Raw genomic sequence first — 21,424 nt, forward strand, 5'->3', positions numbered from 1 at the left:
GGTAAAATTACGAAAATACCCTTATATTATAAAAAGACAAGATTTAACTATGGAAGTTTGATAAGTGGTTTTAAAGACATATTGATCTTATGAAACTACTGATGTGCATAAGAAATGCTAGTTTTGCTTAGAAAATATAGATAACCGGTTTTTAACCCAAGACGATTTGAGCAAAAAAATCTAAGAGTCTGTTAAGGGAATCGTTTCAAGATCAAAGAACGTTCAGAAAAGCAATTAATCATAAGATCTCTAAATTATATTATTTGCTTAAGAGTTAATACCGAAATTATATGGTTAAAAAATTATGAAAATGCCCTTGAGAGGTAAGATAATCCGAGTTGACCCTAAATGAGAAAGTACTTTGAGGATTCGTACTTAACTCGATTAAGTATTGATTTAATTGTTAAGATCATGTCTTTGTAAAGAAAAATTCATGATATTTCGTTTGTAAAATCTGAGAATGCACTTGACCCGAAAATATCCAAGTTATGAGTAAAAACCTGAAGAACAATTTATCGGGGAGTTCTTTTGACAGAATGGTTCGAAATGACTGAAATAAGTGATAAGTTTGAATTCGATAATACGATCGGATGTAAGAAAATGATTGTAATACACTGGATCTGTAAAATGACCAGAATACCCTTAAAATACGAATGACCAAGAATATAACCAAGCTCAGGAATGATTGGATATCCTCGATCCCTAAAATGAATAGAATATAACTGATCACCAAAATGACCAAAATACCCTTATGGCCTAGAATAAGTAAATGTTTTGGATTAATTAAGAAATCCAAATAAACATGGATGTTGTACTACTCTTAAAAGTTATGGAACGCAGCTTAAGTTGGTCAACCAACGCTAGTGCTATATCATTTCCTGAATGATATAAGTACCACTTGAATGTTTGTTCGACCCTTAAGTTTGGATCGATGATAATTTTGGAAATACTCAGCTCAGCTCAACTTTAAATTGCATTCGATGCTAAGAAATGGATATTCATTAGACAAATAAAACACGAAGACTAAATTAAATTGAACGGAAGTACAATATGTATCCGAAATTTAGAAACGTCTGAATTACCCTGGAAAACCCCGAAGTATCTGGAATAGACTTGACTGCTAAGTGAAATAAGTAACCTCAATGACTATAGATTAAATAAGTGATTTGGATGAGTCTGAAAACTTTAATGAACATATATGTTGTAATGTTCTTATGGGTCATGAACTACAAATCAAGCACGGCAGTATTTCATGATATCATGGTAGCGTGGAAATGAAATTAAGAGCATTGAAATATTTGTTAGTTTCTTTAGGATCTATTCAGCGATGATTTCGAAGATGATATATGGATAAGAATTTTTTGTATTAAAAAATAAATACCCTGAAAGGACAATGAATTGACCAGTTGGCAAGTATTAGTTCTGGGAACTATTCATCTAAGAGTTGTTCGATAATCCGATCAATCGACATAAATTTTAAAGGTTCTGAATCTTCGATTTTCCTTATCAGCTAAAATCACTCTAGTCATGTATGAAAACACAAGTAACTCAGATGTAAAGGATTCTGAATACTCTTCTGATTACGTAGAGCTTCCGAAAAGTGTCCGAATAAGATGATTCCGATCTACTTGTCGTCCGACCTCCGATTGACGAACCGAAACCACTATCGTGTTCGTTGTTGACCGAAGAACAAAACCCCTCAAACCTCTCGTTATGAATAGACGCCGTTCGTCGTTAATTTTAGTTGGAAGTATCATCGGTTTTAACTCGATTTTCGATGATTTTTTGTCGATTTACGATGATCCGGCCATTCATTTTCGACACCTCCCACACCATCGTGTTCCTTGCATTGTTTTCGATTACGTAGAGCTCCTCAGCTTTGTGCTAAGGGCCTTACTCGACTTGACGGTGGGTGTATGGTTCTGGGGAACCTACATATATTGGACTTGACAGATTGGGGTAGTGTTCATGTTTAAAAAAAATGTTACATAAACCGATTTTACTGGAATATTTTATCTGTATCTTTTCACTAGTTTTACGGGAACACACTAGATAACCTATTCTGATCTCCTGAACCTATATATCTGAAATATTTCCATCTGAACTGAATATTATATGTAACTACCTGAAATATCAATACGACCTCAGCTTAGCCAAAGAAATCTGTAAATATCTGAATCAATAAGGAAAAATACGTTTATCTGTATCTGCACGTTCTTCAGCATCATCTGGTAGTTCTGTATTACTAAATTTTCTAAAGCTCACTCTATTACTCACCATTGCAGGTTAAAATAATTGTACCAGTGCAGCTATCGACTTCAGTAAAGGTGTTCTTCCGGCATTGTTTGCAGAGTATGATACATGTGATTAGGGGGCATGTAATTGTATTTTGTTTTTATATACGAGTATAAAAATCTGTTTTGTTTCTGCATAATGATAAATCATTTTATAAGTTACATGTTTTAATAAAAGTTTTAAATTTTCTACTATTTTTATAGTGTGTCGCTCCGGTGGCCCTAATATGATACTCTAGATCGGATCAGTTTACCCTTATCGGTCTGAGGGGGTTACATTGAGTGGTATCAGAGCTTTAGTTTTAGTCAGAATTTTCAAGATATACCGACCAGTCGAATTTCAAAAGATGTCTGATCAGTACATGCCTCTAGACTACAATCGTACCTCTCTGAGCTGGAACTCCAAGGTTGAGTCCGTATCTGTAACGAATAAACAGAAGTTTCCATCCGTTAAGGCTCTACCGTTGCATAAAGGAATACTAGTAGCGTCTGTCTAAATTCTGTAAAGTACCCTGCGAGTAATGTGAGAGTTTCTCATTCGAGAAATTTTGACCTGACTCTGGAAATGAAATTGTGATATGCTACTGCTCTATGAGCCTATTCTCATGACCAAAACTGAATTGATTACTCAAGGAAATTTCCGTTCGGATTCTTTTATTGAAATGAGGGAGAGTTCTGATAAGAATATATACTCAACTAGTTAACGATTAGTGGATGATCCATATTTCTATAATAGCTACATGAAAGATATGAAAAAACTTATGGAAGTTTCATTTCTGCAATTTTGTGACATCAATGAATTTTGAGGACGAAATTCTTTTAAGGAGGGAAGAATTGTAACACCCTAATTTAGGGGCTAAATTTTAGAAATTATAAAGTATAGGATTTAAGTGGTATTTTGGAAGAAAATGAGGATTAAATTGTAAAATCGTAAAGTTGGCAGACCATTTTAGGAAGTGCATGAAATTCAATGGCTAAACTCATGATTTAACCATTTTTCTTTTTGAGAGAATTATAAGTTCTCTCCCCCATTGGTTTCCAGGGGATTTTTCTCAATTTCCCTCTCCCGTCAACCCTCCTTTCAACTCCGATCTACTTGTCGTCCGACCTCCGATTGATGAACCGAAACCACTATCGTGTTCGTTGTTGACCGAAGAACAAAACCCCTCAAACCTCTCGTTGTGAATCGACGCCGTTCATCGTTAATTTCAGTTGGAAGTATCATCGATTTTAACTCGATTTTCGATGGTTTTTTGTCGATTTACGACGATCTGGCCATTCGTTTTCGACACCTCCCACACCATCATGTTCCTTGCATCGTTCCGAGTCCGCCGGTGTCCTCTGTTTCTCCGTTTTCGATGGCGCGTGGAGGGGTGAGAAAATCAAAGTTTTCAATGTTTCGAAATCGAGCTCTCCGCCGTTCAAAATTGTGAACCGAGCTTGGTAAGTGTCTCAAAATGCCTTAAAATAATTTTAGGAATTTTTCAGGAAATTTTTCGACACCGTATCACTGTTCACGCGCCATCCCCTGAGAGTGGGCTTCGTTTGGTTGCAGGGTGTTTATTTTGTAATTAATTTATGTTTGGGTGCTATTTGTGAAAAAATCGGGTGTTAGTTTTCTAAATATTTGAAGAAGGTGGCTAATTTTGTAATTAATTTATGTTACGGTGATATTTGTGTAAAATGGTCGACTGTTGACCGTTGACCTGCGTTGACTGGCGTTGACCACTATTGACCAAAACTTTGATCGGCGTTGACCGGGCTTTAAACGACCTTTGACTTTGACCGGGTATACCTATCCTGACGTTTTTCGACGTTCCTAGTTCGATTCCGCAGTCTATTTTTCAAAATTTGGACCCAAGGGCCTCAAAATTTCTAGTCAAACCCGTTGACTTTGACCGAAAAGTCAAAATTTTTGAAAAGTCATATTTTATGTTTTTGATTTCTTGAATCCATTTTTGGGGTTTGTTTCGCCAAACTAAAACCCAATAAGCTATTTTTGACTGATTTATCATTCGATCCGTGTTTCGGAATTAAGCACCATTTTTATGGAATTTATATTTTTATGTATCTGAGGAATTATTGAAAGATGATTTCAAGATCGAGGGCGTTCGAATGGAATTAAATGGTTGATCAGTATGACACGAAAATCAATGTAATATTTTACTACCTCTTTATGCTTTATGGAACATGTTGTTATTGGTAAATGCATGAATAAGATAATGTTGGTCACTTTTGTGGAGTTGATTAATTTATACACTCGTTATGAATGCGGTAGAAATTCAGTAACTGAATACGTATCAAATTACTAAAATAAGAGATTGAAGGATTGTTAGAATTAAATTACAAGTTTTGTGCTCAATAATAAAGAAATAAACCTGGATCTGTAGCTTATAAGTTATTTCATCAAAGGTTAAATGTTAAAGGTACTTGGATTAGAAACTATGAGAATACTCCGATAGGGTAAAATTATGAAAATACACTTATGTTATAAAAAGACAAGATTTGACTATGGAAGTTGGATAAGTGGTTTTAAAGACATATTGATCTTATAAAACTACTGATGTGAATAAGAAATGCTAGTTTTGCTTAGAAAATATAGATAACTGGTTTTTAACCCAAGAGGAATTGGTCAAAAAAATCTAAGAGTCTGTTAAGGGAATCGTTTCAAGATCAAAGAATGTTCGGAAAAGCAATTAATCATAAGATCTCTAAATTATATTATTTGCTTAAGAGTTAATACCGAAATTATATGGTTAAGAAATTATGAAAATGCCCTTGAGAGGTAAGATAATCCGAGTTAACCCTGAATGAGAAAGTACTTTAAGGATTTGTACTTAACTCGATTAAGTGTGGATTTAATTGTTAAGATCATGTCTTTGTAAAGAAAAATTCATGATATTTCGTTTGTAAAATCTGAGAATGCACTTGACCCGAAAATATCCAAGTTATGAGTAAAAACTTGAAGAACAATTTATCGGGGTGTTCTTTTGACAGAATGGTTCAAAATGACTGAAATAAGTGATAAGTTTGAATTCGATAATACGATCGGACGTAAGAAAATGATTGTAATACACAGGATCTGTAAAATGACCAGAATACCCTTAAAATACGAATGACCAAGAATATAACCAAGCTCATAAATGATTGGATATCCTCGAGCCTTGAAATGAATGGAATATAACTGATCACCAAAATGACCAAAATACCCTTATGGCCTAGAATAAGTAAATGTCTTGGATTAATTAAGAAATCCAAATAAACATGGATGTTGTACTACTCTTAAAAGTTATGGAACGCAACTTAAGTTGGTCAACCAACGCTAGTGTTATATCATTTCCTGAATGATATAAGTACCACTTGAATGTTTGTTCGTCCCCTTAAGTTTGGATCGATGATAATTTTGGAAATACTCAGCTCAGCTCAACTTTAGATTGCATTCGGTGCTAAGAAATGGATATTCATTAGACAAATAAAAAACGAAGACTAAATTAAATTGAATGGAAGTACAGTATGTATCCGAAATTTAGAAACGTCTGAATTACCCTGGAAAACCCAGAAGTATCTGGAATAGACTTGACTACTAAGTGAAATAAGTAACCTCAATGACTATAGATTAAATAAGTGATTTGGATGAGTCTGAAAACTTTAATGAACATATATGTTGTAATGTTCTTATAGGTCATGAACTACAAATCAAGCACGACAGCATTTCATGATATCGTGGTAGCGTGGAAATGAAATTAAGAGCATTGGAATATTTGTTAGTTTCTTTAGGATCTATTCAGCGATGATTCTGAAGATGATCTATGGATAAGAATTTTTTGTATTAAAAAATAAATACCCTGAAAGGACAATGAATTGACCAGTTGACAAGTATTAGTTCTGGGAACTATTCATCTAAGAGTTGTTCGATAATCCGATCAATCGACATAAATTTTAAAGGTTCTGAATCTTCGATCTTCCTTATAAGCTAAAATCACTCTAGTCATGTATGAAAACACAAGTAACTTAGATGTAAAGGATTCTGAATACTCTTTTGATTACGTAGAGCTTCCGAAAAGTGTCCGAATAAGATGATTCCGATAAATCATATTCTGAATAACTGATGATTTTGTCAGCTAATAAACTCTTCCAACAGTGATTCTAACTTCCGACATTCTATCAGTAAACCGAATATCCGTGTTTATCTGCCCGATAAGATTATCTAGTACCTCTGAAAAATATATGTAAACTCTGGTGTGTTCCCTAATCACATGAATATTTTATCTGATTTTTCGACTTGAAATCTGTTATGATACATGACCTGGATTTTGATTTGATATTTGACCTGGATTCTAATTTGATACACAACCTGGATTCTGATTTGATACTTGACCTGAATTATGTTTTGATTTTTGATATATCCGTTTACGGACGGAACATGTTTTATTTAGGGGGTTAATGTTGGAGGAAGTATACCTGGAGGCTCCTCGGCTTTGTGCTCAGGGCCTTACTGGACTTGACGTTGGGTGTATGGTTTTGGGGAACCTACACAAATTGGACTTGACGGATGGGGTAGTGTTCCTGTTTAAAAAAAACATGTTACATAAACCGATTTTACTGAAATATTTTATCTGTATCTTTTCAATGGTTTTACGGGAACACACTAGATAACCTATTCTGATCTCCTGAACCTAGATATCTGAAATATTTCCATCTGAACTATATACTATCTATAGCTACCTAAAATATCAATGAGACCTCAGCTTAGCCAAAGAAATATGTAAATATCTGAACCAATAAGGAAAAATATGTTTATCTGTATCTACATGTTCTTCAGCATCATCTGGTAGTTTTGTATTACTGAGCTTTCCGAAGCTCACTCTATTACTCACCATAGGTTAAAAGAATTGTACCAGTGCAACTATTGACTTCAGTAAAGGAGTTCTTCTGGCGTTGTTTGCAGAGTATGATACATGTGATTAGGGGCATGTAATTGTATTTTGTTTTTATATACGAGTATAAAAATATGCTTTGTTTCTGCATAATGATAAATCTTTTTATAAGTTTTATGTTTTAATAAAAGTTTTAAATTTTCCGCTATTTTTATGGTGGGTCGCTCCAGTGGCCCTATTGTGACACTCCATATCATATCATGTTACCCTTATCGGTCTGAGGGGGTTACAATAATGCCCCAAACCCTTCGAACACCATTTTCTTTTTAATGAGGGTTGTCACCGTAAAATCTGGCCATCGCCGTAGAGTACAACAATAACAAAACCCTATTCCCATATACAATAGGGTAAAGGAGAGGTAGGGTAGTAGGCTCAGGTTGAGAGCAGCTTCCTTGGAAGACCTCCGACAGTCAGAAAATTAAAAATAAAGATAAAATGCAATGCATGTATAAATAAATAAATAAATAAATACATAGTTGAACAGTCTTTATATGTGCGTCTGTAATAGGAAGTAATCCCTGCAAATAAATCCATGCGTAGAAATCTCTGCATATAGACTGAAACGTAAGACCCGACTAAATTTAAAAAGAGGAAACCTGAAGAGAAGTATACAGAGAATTCAACGATAGCAAGCTACGAGAATGAATAAAGTCAAATGGGTTAATACCTAAACTAAGGCAACACTACTCCGCTACCCTAGTTCTAAGCCTTCATACATTCCAATGACAGAAACGTCTATAAAGTAGAAGCGTGGAAATTACTACAAAAGGCATTAAAAAGAAGACAGAGATGTTACACCCTATAGCTGTGAACCGCACTACTCGGCTACCCTGGTCTTAAGTCTCCATACTTTCCTATCAGAGGTCATGTCCTCGGTAAGGGCTAATTTCCTTCAAATCAGATCTCAAGAAGTCTTCCCACTTCAACCTTCATCGTCCTCTCATTCTGGCACCGTCGAATGTAATCGACTCTACCCTCCTAACCGCATCTGACGGTTGTCGCCTAAGGACATACCCAAACTACCGTAGTCTTCCCTCCCTCAATTTTTCGGACACAGACACCACCCTAAAGGACATCCTAATAGCAGAGTTTGGTGTCATGTCCCACAGAGTCCTACCATATGCCCATCGAACCATTCTCATTTCTGCGGCCTCCATCCTCCTTACGTGATCCTTCTTGATTGCCCAACATTCTGATCCATACAGCAGCACTGATCTTATTGTCATTCTATAAAAATTTCCCTTAAGTTTTAGAGGCACCTTCTTGTCACACAAAACGCCAATAGCAACCCTCCACTTTAGCCATCCCGCCTTTATACGGTGTGTAACGTCATCATCTACACCCACATCTTTATATATCATACACCCTAGGTACTTGAAATAATCCTTTGAGGGGATAACGTGTCCTTCTATGCATACTTCTACATCTTCATCGTTTTGGTTCCCACTGAAGTTTGAACATACATACTATGTCTTTTCAATATTGATCCTTAGACCTTTTTCTTCCAAAGCAGTCTTCCAGGTAGCTAGTCTACTATTCAGCTCAGTTTTTTGTTTCAGCAGCTAGGACAATGTCGTCAGCGAAAAGCATACACCATGGAACACCGTCTAGTATCGCATAATCGATGTCATCCATAATCAAGGCGAAGATGTAGGGGCTAAGAGCCGACCCCTGGTGGAGTCTGATTTTCACCGGGAATGCCTCGGTGTCGCTAACTGTAGTCCTGACTTATGTAGTAGATCTACAGTACATATCACGAATCGTTCGGATATAAGCAGTTGGGATCCGTCTCGTTTCCAAGGTCTTCCATATCGTATCGCGGGGCACGCTATCATACGCCTTCTCAAGGTCAATGAACGCCATGTGAAGATCTCTATTTTTCCCTATATTTCTCCACAAGCCGTCGAAGTAGATGAATCGCCTCCGTAGTAGACCTGTCTGGCATAAAGCCAAATTGGTTTTCTGAAACCCTAGTAACATGTCTCAACCTAGCCTCTATCACCCTTTTCCATAGCTTCATGGTATGGCTGAGTAGTTTAATACCTCTGTAGTTGCCACAACGTTAGGGATCTCCTTTATTCTTATAGATTGGTATCACCGTCTACTCTCTCCACTCCTCTGGCATCTTGGCAGTCTCTAGAATAATATTAAAGATGTTGGTCAACCACTTAACTCCATCTTCTCCTAGGGCCAACCACACAGTGATAGGAATTTGATCTGGACCGATAACTTTGTCCATCCCCATATTTCTAAGAGCCATTTTGACTTCCTCAAACCTAATCCTACTTGTAGGGCAGTCATTGGCCGTGGTATGATGGTCGCCTGACCCATCAACGGTATTATCTCTACAGGGAGAGGCACCATCATTAAATAAGCCAAAGAAGTAACTACCCCAAACCCTTTTAATATCATGATCTTTAACTAAAAGAACACCATTGTTGTCCTTAATAAACCTAATGCTACCTAGATCCTTTTTCCTTTTTCCCCTGGATTTTGCAAGCTTGAAGATGACGTTTTGTCCTTCCTTGGTGTCTAATCTCTTGTACATTTCTTCGTAAGCCTTATCATTTGTTTTAGCCACTGTTTTCTTGGTTTCCCGCTTTGCCTCCTTGTATATTTGTTTAGCTCTCGATCTTTCTTCGTCGTCATTGCATTGTAGAAACTCCTTGAAGCAAGTTTGCTTTGTCTTCACCTTAGTTTGGACTTCTTCGTTCCACCACCACGATTCTTTATGTTCCTTGACCTTCCCTGTCGACAACCCAATGGTGTTTTTGCCCACCTCTCTGATGGAATTTGCCATATTTTTCCATAACATATCTGCATTATTTGAGTTTGTAGTTCCAAAACCTATATTAGACAAAACCTTACTCCTAAAGTAATCAGTTGTCGCTCCATGTAAGTTCTTCCAAAGGATCCTAGGTTTACCAAGTTTAGAAAATACATGAGTAATGCTCTGTGTGTATTTTTCTTCTGCTTTTCCTTGTAAGTTGAGAGCATATTTCATGTAATTATATATAATAAATTATTATACATGTATATAATATCATCGTAATCGAGAAGTATTTTATTTTAATTCTTATAATCTTAATTTTCTTTATTTTGATATATATAATATAAAATAAATTTATTAACACTAAATTAAAATCATAACAACTGTTATTAACTTTAACAATATCATTAATAACTACATGCGACTTTAAAACCAAAAATATAATTTTACAAAGCAGAAGATAACTTCGTCTATAGATTTTATTGTAAATTTTAAATAATTTATTAGAATCCATATCATTCCAACTTTTTTTTAAACTATTTTCCTAATTTTTCCGATTAATTAAAAATAATTGAATATCTTAAAAGATTAATACAAAAATAAGGATCTAAATTATATTCTAAGTTAACTTTAGGAAATTAAAAAAAATCGTTAAAAATAAGTGTTTAATGTTCTTTACGTTACACTTTTAGATGTTTGGGTTATAACGGTTATTAAAATAGATCGTTATTTGACGAGTGTTGAATTTATATAAATTTTAGAATTTTCATTTTTTCCCAAAATAAATAAAAATATTATTTTAAAGAAACCAATTTATTCTTTTAACCCTACGTTAATATCCACGCCATCCCTTTCAGGCGGCGCAATCCCCCGCCTCTCGCCTCCACCGTCTCCGACGTTCAACAAGATTTAACTATTCTAGTGTGAACGCAAGGATTGAATAACAATCCTAATGTGAACGCAGAATTGAATTTATAATCCCAGTGTGAAAGCACAAACGTTACTCTTCGTCGGAAATTTTAAAACTAAGGTTAGAGATTTAGGTGTTTAAATATTTAAAAATTTTGGATAATAATAAGTACGATGATTGGATTCTTTGAAAGATCCTTGTAAATCCCTTTTCTACTTCGTTCAGTTTTTAGTCTTGAAAGATCTTGAGATTGATTTGGGTGGTTCAACATCGTTCACGAGATCTCTATTAGTTTGCAATCTCACTTGCTTTTTCTTTGAATATCTTACTGTTTTCTTGTTATTTGCATATTTTTTTATGGTATTTTTTATTCTGTTTTTTACATAATTGTTTTTCACTTTGATACTTTTTACTTTGCTTCCTTACTCTGGTTTCACCGGATCTACATTGCTATGCATTTAGGTAAGACTTTACAGGATTCTTTATTTCTTCTGCTTTTTTCTTTTGCTTTTGCTTTGTTCTTTTATTCCTTTGGATTTTTCTTTATTTTTAACTCTTCTCGCCGTTAGATCTAAATAAAAACACTTCAGTTTTAGCTGAAGAACCTGTATTGTGATCTAGATCCAAGCACGATCTTTTCTCTTTGTATAATTCTTATACCTAAGTTTATCTGCATGATTCTTTTTCTTTGTAAGTGATTTTATTAGAAAAATGAGTTTTTATTTTATTTTTTAAAATTTTGGCGTAACTATGTTTTGGGTTTGGTTGCATTGTTATCTGTTTGGTAGCTAAGAAAAAGTGAAGGAAGTGGGAAGGAAAAAAGAGCTCTCATATTTTGTTTTAAATTTTTTTTATTCAATTTGGTTTTAAATGATTGAAAGAGACACCTTACTTGAGCGTCGGTTACTGTGAGTGTGCATCTTCTGTCTTTTTTGGATTCCTTTTTCATAGTTCCTCATAGCTTCGACTATAGATGATTACTTGAGGTCATGTCCTTTTAGATCTCATAGGGCGTATAGGGGGAGGGCTCGACAGAGTGGTGTCAAGGAGATTAGACTTAGAGTTTGTTCGTTGAGTGTAGGCACTTTAAATGCTAAGCTGTTGGAGTTGACCGACGTACTTAGTAATAGGAAAATAGATTTTGCATGTATTCAGGAGACTAGGTGGAAAGGGGCTCGCGCCAGAGAGTGTAATGGGTACAAGTTGTGGTATTCAGGTGTATATAAAGCTAGAAATGGGGTGGGTATCTTGGTATCCTCTAGGCTCAAGGAAAATGTAGTTGAAGTTTGTAGATACCTGGATAGGATCCTGTTGATTAAGGTTATTATAGAAGCGGAAGTGGTGAATGTCCTTTCAGTGTACGCCCCACACGTTGGCCTAGGGGAAGGGGAGAAACGTTGCTTCTGGGATCAGTTAGATAATGTACTTAGGAGCATTCCGGAGGACCAAAGAGCTTTCATAGGGGGGGACTTCAATGGCCATATAGGTAGTGCAACCGACGGGTATGACAGTGTTCATGGGGGTTTCAGGTTTAGTAGTAGGAACGATGAGGAGCGTACGTTGCTTGAATTTGCTACTGCAAACGATGTGGTGATCACTAACTCCTTCTTTGACAAGAGATATGTGAACTTGATTACGTTCCATAGCGGGGGACATTGTACCCAAATCGACTACATCCTGGTTCAAAATCAGGATCGATGGGCTTGCATTGACTGTAAGGTGTTCCCGGAAGAGGCATGTGTATCACAACACAGATTGTTGGTTTTGGTGTTCCGTGTTTGCCACAGGCGGAGCACTCATAGGAGGGCTAAACTTGGTAAACTTAGGATCCTTTGGAAGAACTTACATGGAGCGACAGCTGATGACTTTAGGAGTAAGGTTTTGTCTAATACAGGTTTTGGAACTACAAACTCAAATAATGCAGATATGCTATGGAAAAATATGGCAAATACCCTCAAAGAGGTGGGCAAAAACACCCTTGGGTTATCGTTAGGGAAGCTTAAGGAACATAAAGAATAGTGGTGGTGGAACGACGAAGTCCAAACTAAGGTGAAGACAAAGCAAACTTGCTTCAAGGAGCTTCTACAATGCAATGACGACGAAGAAAGATCGAGAGCTAAACAAAGATACAAGGAGGCAAAGCGGGAAGCCAAGAAAACAGTGGCTAAAGCAAAGGATAAGAAATACGAGGAAATGTACAAGAGATTAGACACCAAGGAATGACAAAACGGCATCTTCAGGCTTGCAAAATCCAGGGAAAATAGGAAAAATGATCTAGGTAACATTAGGTTTATTAAGGACAACAATTGTGTTCTTTTAGTGAAAGATCATGATATTAAGATGGTTTCGGGTAGTTACTTCTTTGGCTTATTTAATGACGGTGCCTCTCCCTGTAGAGATAATATCGTTGATGTGTCAGGCGACCATCATACTACGGCAATTGACTGCCCTACAAGTAGGATTGGGTTTGAAGAAGTCAAAATGGCTCTTAGAAAAATGGGGAGGGATAAAGTTGTCGGTCTAGATCAAATTCCTATCACTGTGTGGTTGGCCCTAGGAGAAGAGGGAGTTAAGTGGTTGACCAACATCTTTAATATTATTTTAGAGACTACCAAGATGCCAGAGGAGTGGATAGAGTATACGGTGATACCAATTTATAAGAATAAAGGAGATCCCCAACGTTGTGGCAACTACAGAGGTATTAAACTACTCAGCCATACCATGAAGCTATGGGAAAGGGTGATAGAGGCTAGGTTGAGACAGGTTACTAGGGTTTCGAAAAACCAATTTGGCTTTATGCCAGAGAAGCCTACTATGGAGGCGATTCATCTACTTCGACGGCTTGTGGAGAAATATAGGGAAAAAATAGAGATCTTCACATGGCGTTCATTGACCTTGAGAAGGCGTATGATAGCGTGCCCCGCGATACGATCTAGAAGACCTTGGAAACGAGACGGATCCCAACTGCTTATATCCGGTAGATTCGTGATATATACTATAGATCTACTACATACGTCAGGACTACAGTTGGCGACACCGAGGCATTCCTGGTAGAAATCGGACTCCACCAGGGGTCGGCTCTTAGCCCTTACATCTTCGCCTTGATTATGGACGACATCTATTGTGCGACATCAGACGGTGTTCCATGGTGTATGCTTTTCGCTGACGACATTGTCCTAGTTGCTATAACAAAAACTGAACTGAATAGTAGACTGGCTACCTGGAAGATTGCTTTGGAAGAAAAAGGTCTAAGGATCAATATTGAAAAGACAGAGTATTTATGTTCAAACTTCAGTAGGAACCAAAACGATGAAGATGTAGTTGTATGCATAGAATGACAAGTTCTCCCCTCAAAGGATTGTTTCAAGTACCTAGGGTCTATGATACATAAAGATGGAGGTGTAGATGATGACGTTACACACCGTATAAAGGCGGGATGGCTAAAGTGGAGGGTTGCTACTGGAGTTTTGTGTGACAAGAATGTGCCTCTAAAACTTAAGGGAAAATTTTATAGAATGACAATAACACCAGCGCTGCTGTATGGATCAGAATGTTGGGCAATCAAGAAGGATCACGTAAGAAGGATGGAGGCCCTAAAATAATAATGCTTCGATGGGCATGTGGTAGGACTATGTAGGACATGACACCAAACTCTACCATTAGGATGTCCTTGGGAGTGGTGCTTGTATCCGAAATATTGAGGGAGGGAAGACTACAGTAGTTTGGGTATGTCCTTAGGTGACAACCGTCGGATGCGGTCAGGAGGGTAGAGTCGATTACAGTCGACGGTGCCAGAAGGAGATGACGACCAAGGTGGAAGTGAGAAGACTGCTTGAGATCTGATTTGAAGGATTTAGCCCTTACCGAGGGCATGACCTCTGATAGAAAAGTATGGAGACTTAAGACCAGGGTAGCCGAGTAGTGCGTGTCACAACCTTACGGTGTAATATCTATGTCTTCTTTTTAATGCCTTTGTAGTAATTCTCATGACTTCTATTTTTTATACGTTTTTGTCATTGGAATTTATGAAGGCTTAGAACTAGGGTAGCAGAGTAGTATTGCCTTAGTGTAGGTTTTAACCCATTTGACTTTATTCCTTCTCGTAGCTTGCTATCGTTGACTTCTGTGTATCCTTCTTTTCAGGTTTCTTTTTTTTAAATTTAGTCGGGTCTTACGTTTCTGTCTATATGCATAGATTTTTACACAGGGATTTATTTGCAGGGATTACTTCCCATTTCAGACGCGCTTATGAAGACTACATATGAAGAATGTTCAACTATGTATTTATTTTTTTATTTATACATTCATTGCATTTTATCTTTATTTTTAATTTTTCTGACTGCCAGAGGTCTTACACGGAAGCTGCTCTCAACCTTGCGTTAGGGTCAGTCTACTACCTTACCTCCCCCTTGCCCCATTGCATATGGGAATAGGGTTTTGTTGTTATTATTGTTGTAATAAATACGCTGATTAATCAATGAGTAGTAACAAGTAGGTGGTCGTTTGGTAACGAAAGTGGTGATCAGAGATGACCGACAACGACTGAAAATAAAATTTGAAATCAAAGATTTTAAGGTTTTTTTAATTTTAAAGCAATTTAGATTTTTATATTAAAATTTTATAAATTTATCATATGTCAAATAACGATTAAATTTAACAGTTATAACAGATCAAATATTAAAAGTGTAACAAAAAAATTATTAGTCCCGTATTTTTAACAAAAATATTCTTTATATAACTAAGATTAACTTAGGAATAGTTCGGTCACTTTTTCTTTCATTAAGCGTATTGTAAATTGGAAAAGCCCAAAGCGAAATCCAGAAACCATTTCAGAAATACAACCTTTGGTGTTGTAAAACTAAGTTGCTAATTGAACTCATGTCAAGCAGTAGCAAGAGATGCCTAAAACTTTTGGAGAAATGCAAGAACATGAAGCAACTAAAGCAAGCTCATGCACAACCAATGACGTGTGGTATAGGCACCAATACCTTTGCTTTATGCAGGCTCTTAGCATTTTGCTCAAACCCAGAACATGAAAGCCTTACCTACGCCTGCAACCTCTTCAAACACATTCAGAAACCCACAATTTGTATCTGCAACACCATGATCAAAGCTTTCTTTCTCAAAGGTGAAACCCTCCAATTTTACAGCAGCATGTTGAGTAAAGGCATTTACCCTGATAATTATACTTTGCCTTTCGCGTTGAAAGCTTGTGCAAAGTTGCAGTTTTTTTACTCTGGGGAATTGATTTATGGTCATTGCTTGCAATTGGGTTTTGTGTTTGATATTTTTGTGGGTAATGCTTTGATTTCTATGTACTGTGGGTTTAATAATGTCAAAGTAGCAAGGTGCATCTTTGACGAGATTCCCAGGCTAGATGTTGTTTCATGGACAGTGATGATTTCTGGGTATGTGCAAATGGGTGATATTGACACTGCAAAATTGCTTTTTAATGAGGCTCCAGTGAAGGATAGAGGAATTTGGGGGGGCATGATATCTGGATATGTTAAAAATAATTGCTTTAAAGAGGGTCTTTATATGTTCAGGCTAATGCAAATGAGTGATATAGAGCCTGATGAGGCTATATGTGTAAGTGTTATTAGTGCCTGTGCTAATATTAGTGCTTTAGATACTGGGATTTGGATTCATAAATATATGGATCAACAAAAGTTCCCATTGAGTCTTAGTTTGAGTGCCTGTCTTGAGGATATGTATGCAAAATGCGGGAATTTGGATATTGCTAAAAAGCTGTTTGATGAAATGTAGCAAAGAGATGTTTGCTGGAACGTTATGATTTCTGGGCTGGAGATGCATGGAGATGGAGAAAGTCCAATTCAAAAGTTTAGGCAAATGGAGAAAGATGGAGTCAGACCTGATGACATTACTTTTATAGCTCTTTTTAGTGCTTGTAGTTATTCTGGTAATGCATTTGAAGGTCTGAGGATACTCGATAGAATGTGTAACGTGTATACATCGAGCCTAAAAGTGAACATTTTGGGTGCATAATTGACCTACTTGTCCGCAGTGGGCTCTTTGAAGAAGCTAATCAAATAATTCAAAGTATGTCGGATTCAAGCAATCCCTCTGATGAAGCTATTGCCTGGAGAGCATTGTTGAGTTCGTACTGTAATACCAAACAAACTAAACGGGCTGAGTTTGCCGCTGAGAAGCTCATGCAACTAGAAGATCATAGCAGCGTATACGTATTGCTCTCGAATCTATATGCATCCTCCGGGAAACATTATGATGCCAAAAGAATAAAACAGATGATGAAAAACCGTGGAGTGAATAAGGCGCCAGGTTGCAGCTCTATCAAGATCATTGGGGAAGTTCATGAGTTCATTGCTGGGGAGAACAGCCACCTACCAATTGGAGGAAATATACTCCATTTTGGATAAGTTGGACAAGCAATTACATTTTACAGGTCCGAGCCCTTATTCATTGCAGCAGTTACTGTCGAGCATTACAAATATAACTAGAAAACAGCTTCTTCTTCTTCTTTTTTGAGGGGGAGAGTACCTACAGCCGAATGGCAGTGCGAATGAAGAGTCTTGCGATCAGGCATCTGTTAAAGAATGAATATAGAAATGTCCCTAGATTTCTATGGATCCATAGTGGGGTAAGAGTCATGCACCTTTAGCTCTGAATCCATGTCAATAGCATAAACATGCTAATAGCTTGTTGCCTGATCTCTTTTTCTCAGTTCAATGTTGGTGATTTAGGCCTGCATTTTGCCATTCCTTACCTTGGCCAATGGAAAATTGTCTGTTGCTTCTATCTATTATGGAAGAAACTGACAATCTAGTTTTTTATTTTTAAATATGTCTCGATGTAAATCTGTTTATTTCCTTTGCTAGAAAACTAGAAGAACCAGTGTCTTGACAAATATAAACAAAAATTCCACAACTGATATAAACAATAAGGAATTCCATATAGCTCTTTGGACTCTAAACTAGGAACTCCGAATCAGCAAGTTCCAGGACTTTAGGGACACCGATGGATTTTGCTCCTTTCTGGAACGAATTTCCTGCGATGTACCTGTAAACAAGTTCGATGAATTGTCAATTCATAGACATTGAAAGAGTTGTAAGTTACTAGGAAGGGAGAGTTGAAGAAAACTTGCATTTCTTTCAGGAAGGGATGCTTATAGAGTTTTTCAGGAATTCTTCCTACAAATTGATTGTGATCTAAATGCCTGCAGATCCAATTAGATCGAATGTAGCTTATAAATGCATCAATGCATAATTAGCTCAGAAAGCTGGAATAAACCACAAATGCATTGCAAATGAATCAGCAATTTCGAACAAACTTACAAAGATGTCAACTGAGGATGATGAACAATGCTAGATGGTATTTCTCCTGAAAGTTTGTTATAGGATAGGTACCTGCAACCAGTATATCGAGTAACGGAAATTCGAGTTAGACCGGAGTATTCTATCTGTGTAAAAAGGTATCCAAACACCAGGCGAGCTCCATTCCAATGTCAAAGCTGGTTAAAGCACTTTACTTACAAGATTTCCAAATTGGTCAAGCTTGCTAGCTTCGCCGGAATTCCTCCCGTTAAGTAGTTATTGTTTAGGTAACTACAGGGAAATGTTGCTGCAATTAGCCATTCATTCAATATGGCAAAAATTGTAATACATGATAAACTTACAGGTTTCGAAGCGATGGGAAACAACCATACAGGCTTATGAGTTGTTTTATAGTACCCACCAAATGATTGTTCCCGACATCCCTATGAACATACGGTGTTAAAATATGAGGTACCAGCGGAACAGATAACTTTAAGGAGCAGTTATCTTACAAGTGCTGAAGTTTCTCCAAAGTGCCTAACTCTGCTGGAATCCGGCCTGAAAACCGGTTTTGATGCAGATGTATGTAACGAAGCTCCGGTAGACTCGCAAGCTCCTTTGGGATCTCCCCTTTAAAATTGTTGAAGCTCAGATACCTACATAATTTTCCGGTTAGTAGGAAGCAATAATTTTGAATATCATAATGTGAAGGAAAAAAAACCTTCCAGGTGTTGCTTACAGATGTGTTAGACTCTTAAGCTCGCCAATTTCAGAAGGAAGAACATCTTGTAGCTTATTCCATCTCAAATTACTACAACAAAAACAGATAATTAAAGAAGTGACATGAATTCAAAGTCTAGAGTAGCAAAAATTACTCATTATCTCATAATCTAGTTTTGAAACAAACCAACATACAGTATTTTAAGGCGTTTGAGCCGCCCGATTTGAGGAGGAATCGGTCCGGTCAGCTTGTTATTATGCATATCACTGTAATAAGCAACAATTTAATAGGTTTAAATTCACTTGGAAAAAGAAGAAAGAATTTGTTATAATTAAATGGTAACTGCTAATGAAAAGATTAATTATATTCGTACAGTCTCGTAAGATCGAACAATTTTGTGACAGGAACGGGAAACGGCCCCACGATCGACACTGCATGAACTTCCCTGCAAATTAAAACGAAGCAAATTATTTTAATTTTAAAACAAAGGAGAAATGAAATTGATTAGAAATTGAAAAATAGATATGAAAAATGATAATTACAATTCGGTGACAACTCTATAGTCACCCATGAGAGTGCAGGTGATACCAGACCAGGGCGGCAGATTCCCGTCGCCGCAGGGATCGTCACCGACCCAAGCGTAAACTACTCTCCACCCTAACGACGCCTTTATTTCGTTCAATGCTTTAACTGCCATAAAGAAACCATACCCCAATGAAAAAGACAAAAAAAAAAACAGTTTTAATTAAGAAACGAGGAAAATAACCGTCGCGTTTGAGAGTTTTGCCGGAGGAAAGGTTGAGAAACGGAACGAAAACGAAGAGCAAAGTGAATAAACGCGTCATTTCCCCCTGTTCTTTCCCTTTAAAATGAAATGAGAATTGCAGATTGAAGGAGGAGATCATCAAAATTAAAAAGAAGGAAGAAAATTTTGGAAAAATGAGTTCACAGATCTTTTGCTGAAAGTCTGTAGGATTCAGTTAAGTTTGCTCGGGAGAGGCGCGCGGAGAATTGGAAAACAGTTTGTTATTTTATTTTTATTGGTAAACTACACGTTTAGCACCAAATTTATTATTTTTGGTCTGTTTTTGTACCTAAACTTTATTTATTTTTCAAAATCATATTTACTGTTTAATTTAAATTTCATTTTGATACTCTATCAGTACAAATTTAAAGGTGATATTCACATGTCACTAATTAAAATTTAATGGTAATGTTGACGTTGCAAAATTATTTATCTCTCAATTATATATTAAATACCTTATAAAAAGACTTCATGTGAAAACTATATCTAATGATTAATTATTTCTATTTTTATCAAATATATTTTGATATGCATCATTATTTTATTAAAAATAATGATGTTATTGAAAATGTTAATAATATTATTAAAATTGATTGTCTTTATTAACTATTGATAATGATCTAAAACTTAAATAATTCAATTACAATAATTTTTTAATATAAAATTATAAGTGCTTACGATAATTAAACAGTGACGATTTTTTTTTTCTAATCTAAAATTTTTCTTAATATTTTTGTATCATCGTATTCTCTCTTTTTTTATTTTAATTGACGACATCATCCATTTTAATGTTGATTGTCAAATGACGATAATTTTTAGTTCTCTTATTTTTTTTCATACTATATCATTTGTCCTTGTGACACACTTTTCTTTGCTCTTGTGATACGTTTTTCTCTGCTCTTGTAGCATAATTTTTTCTCTGCTCTTGTAGCACGTTCCTTATGACTTTTAGTATATTTTTTGTATACTTGCGGTCGTTTTGGTACCCGCACAAAGATCCTCACGACATTTATTTCCTAATTGATTTATCAATAGTCATATATAGTAAGATCCCCTTTTTGGTAAAAAAAATTGTTTGTCGATATAAACAAAATTGTGTAGCGAAGCAACTTGCAATTTAGTTTGATTCATTCACCTTTATTTATTACTTCATAAATCATCTCGTTGATAAATACAATGAATTTTTATGAAGGTTATTAAATTATTTTTATGTTGGACGTCATTCCCAAGAGAAAGTTAGAGTTTTTTTCCTTCATATTTTTTTACTTAATATTTTTGTTTTATTATGAGTTTTTTGTTGTTATTATTATAGTAGTCACTCATTTTCGTTTGGGATTTTACTTAATATACATATAACATATATAATATATAGTTTTGAGAATTTTTCTATAGTATATAGTTTTGAAAATATTTTTGAAAATATATATAATATATACTTCTGAAAACATTTTTTAAAATATATATAGTTTTAAAACGTTTTTAAAAATATATATAATATATAATTTGAAAAAAAAACGTTTTCAAAAATTTGTATATAGGTTTTAAAAAAAAGTAAATTTTTTGTTTTTATTTACATTATATTTATTTATTTATTTTTATTTTTATTTTTTGGTCCAAGTCCAAAACAAACCCAACCGAACCAGCATGCCTGACCCAGCCAACTAGCTCGGTTAGGGGGCTGACCCAGCCCAAAAG

At 35.8% G+C, this 21,424-nt stretch overlaps 1 protein-coding gene and 1 pseudogene across 1 annotated transcript; one reads left to right on the top strand and one right to left on the bottom strand.

Annotated features, from left to right (window-relative positions):
- The first annotated feature begins 15,703 nt into the window (after nucleotides 1–15,703).
- Nucleotides 15,704–17,434, top strand: LOC120169387 (annotated as a pseudogene).
- Nucleotides 17,435–17,677: 243 nt separating this feature from the next.
- On the bottom strand, nucleotides 17,678–19,920 carry LOC120169398 (LRR receptor-like serine/threonine-protein kinase GSO1). Its single transcript, XM_039177539.1, has 10 exons — nucleotides 19,691–19,920; nucleotides 19,467–19,614; nucleotides 19,298–19,369; nucleotides 19,119–19,190; nucleotides 18,943–19,014; nucleotides 18,716–18,859; nucleotides 18,566–18,646; nucleotides 18,423–18,494; nucleotides 18,225–18,296; nucleotides 17,678–17,949 (listed from the first exon to the last, which is right to left on the bottom strand). The coding sequence occupies exons 1-10, from the start codon at nucleotides 19,827–19,829 to the stop codon at nucleotides 17,859–17,861; spliced, it is 963 nt and encodes a 320-aa protein (XP_039033470.1). The 5' UTR covers nucleotides 19,830–19,920; the 3' UTR covers nucleotides 17,678–17,858.
- Between the last annotated feature and the right edge of the window lie 1,504 nt (nucleotides 19,921–21,424).

The sequence above is a fragment of the Hibiscus syriacus genome, unplaced genomic scaffold, assembly GCF_006381635.1.
Source record: "Hibiscus syriacus cultivar Baekdansim isolate YM2019G1 unplaced genomic scaffold, ASM638163v2 tig00003041_pilon, whole genome shotgun sequence".
Taxonomy (NCBI): domain Eukaryota; kingdom Viridiplantae; phylum Streptophyta; class Magnoliopsida; order Malvales; family Malvaceae; genus Hibiscus; species Hibiscus syriacus.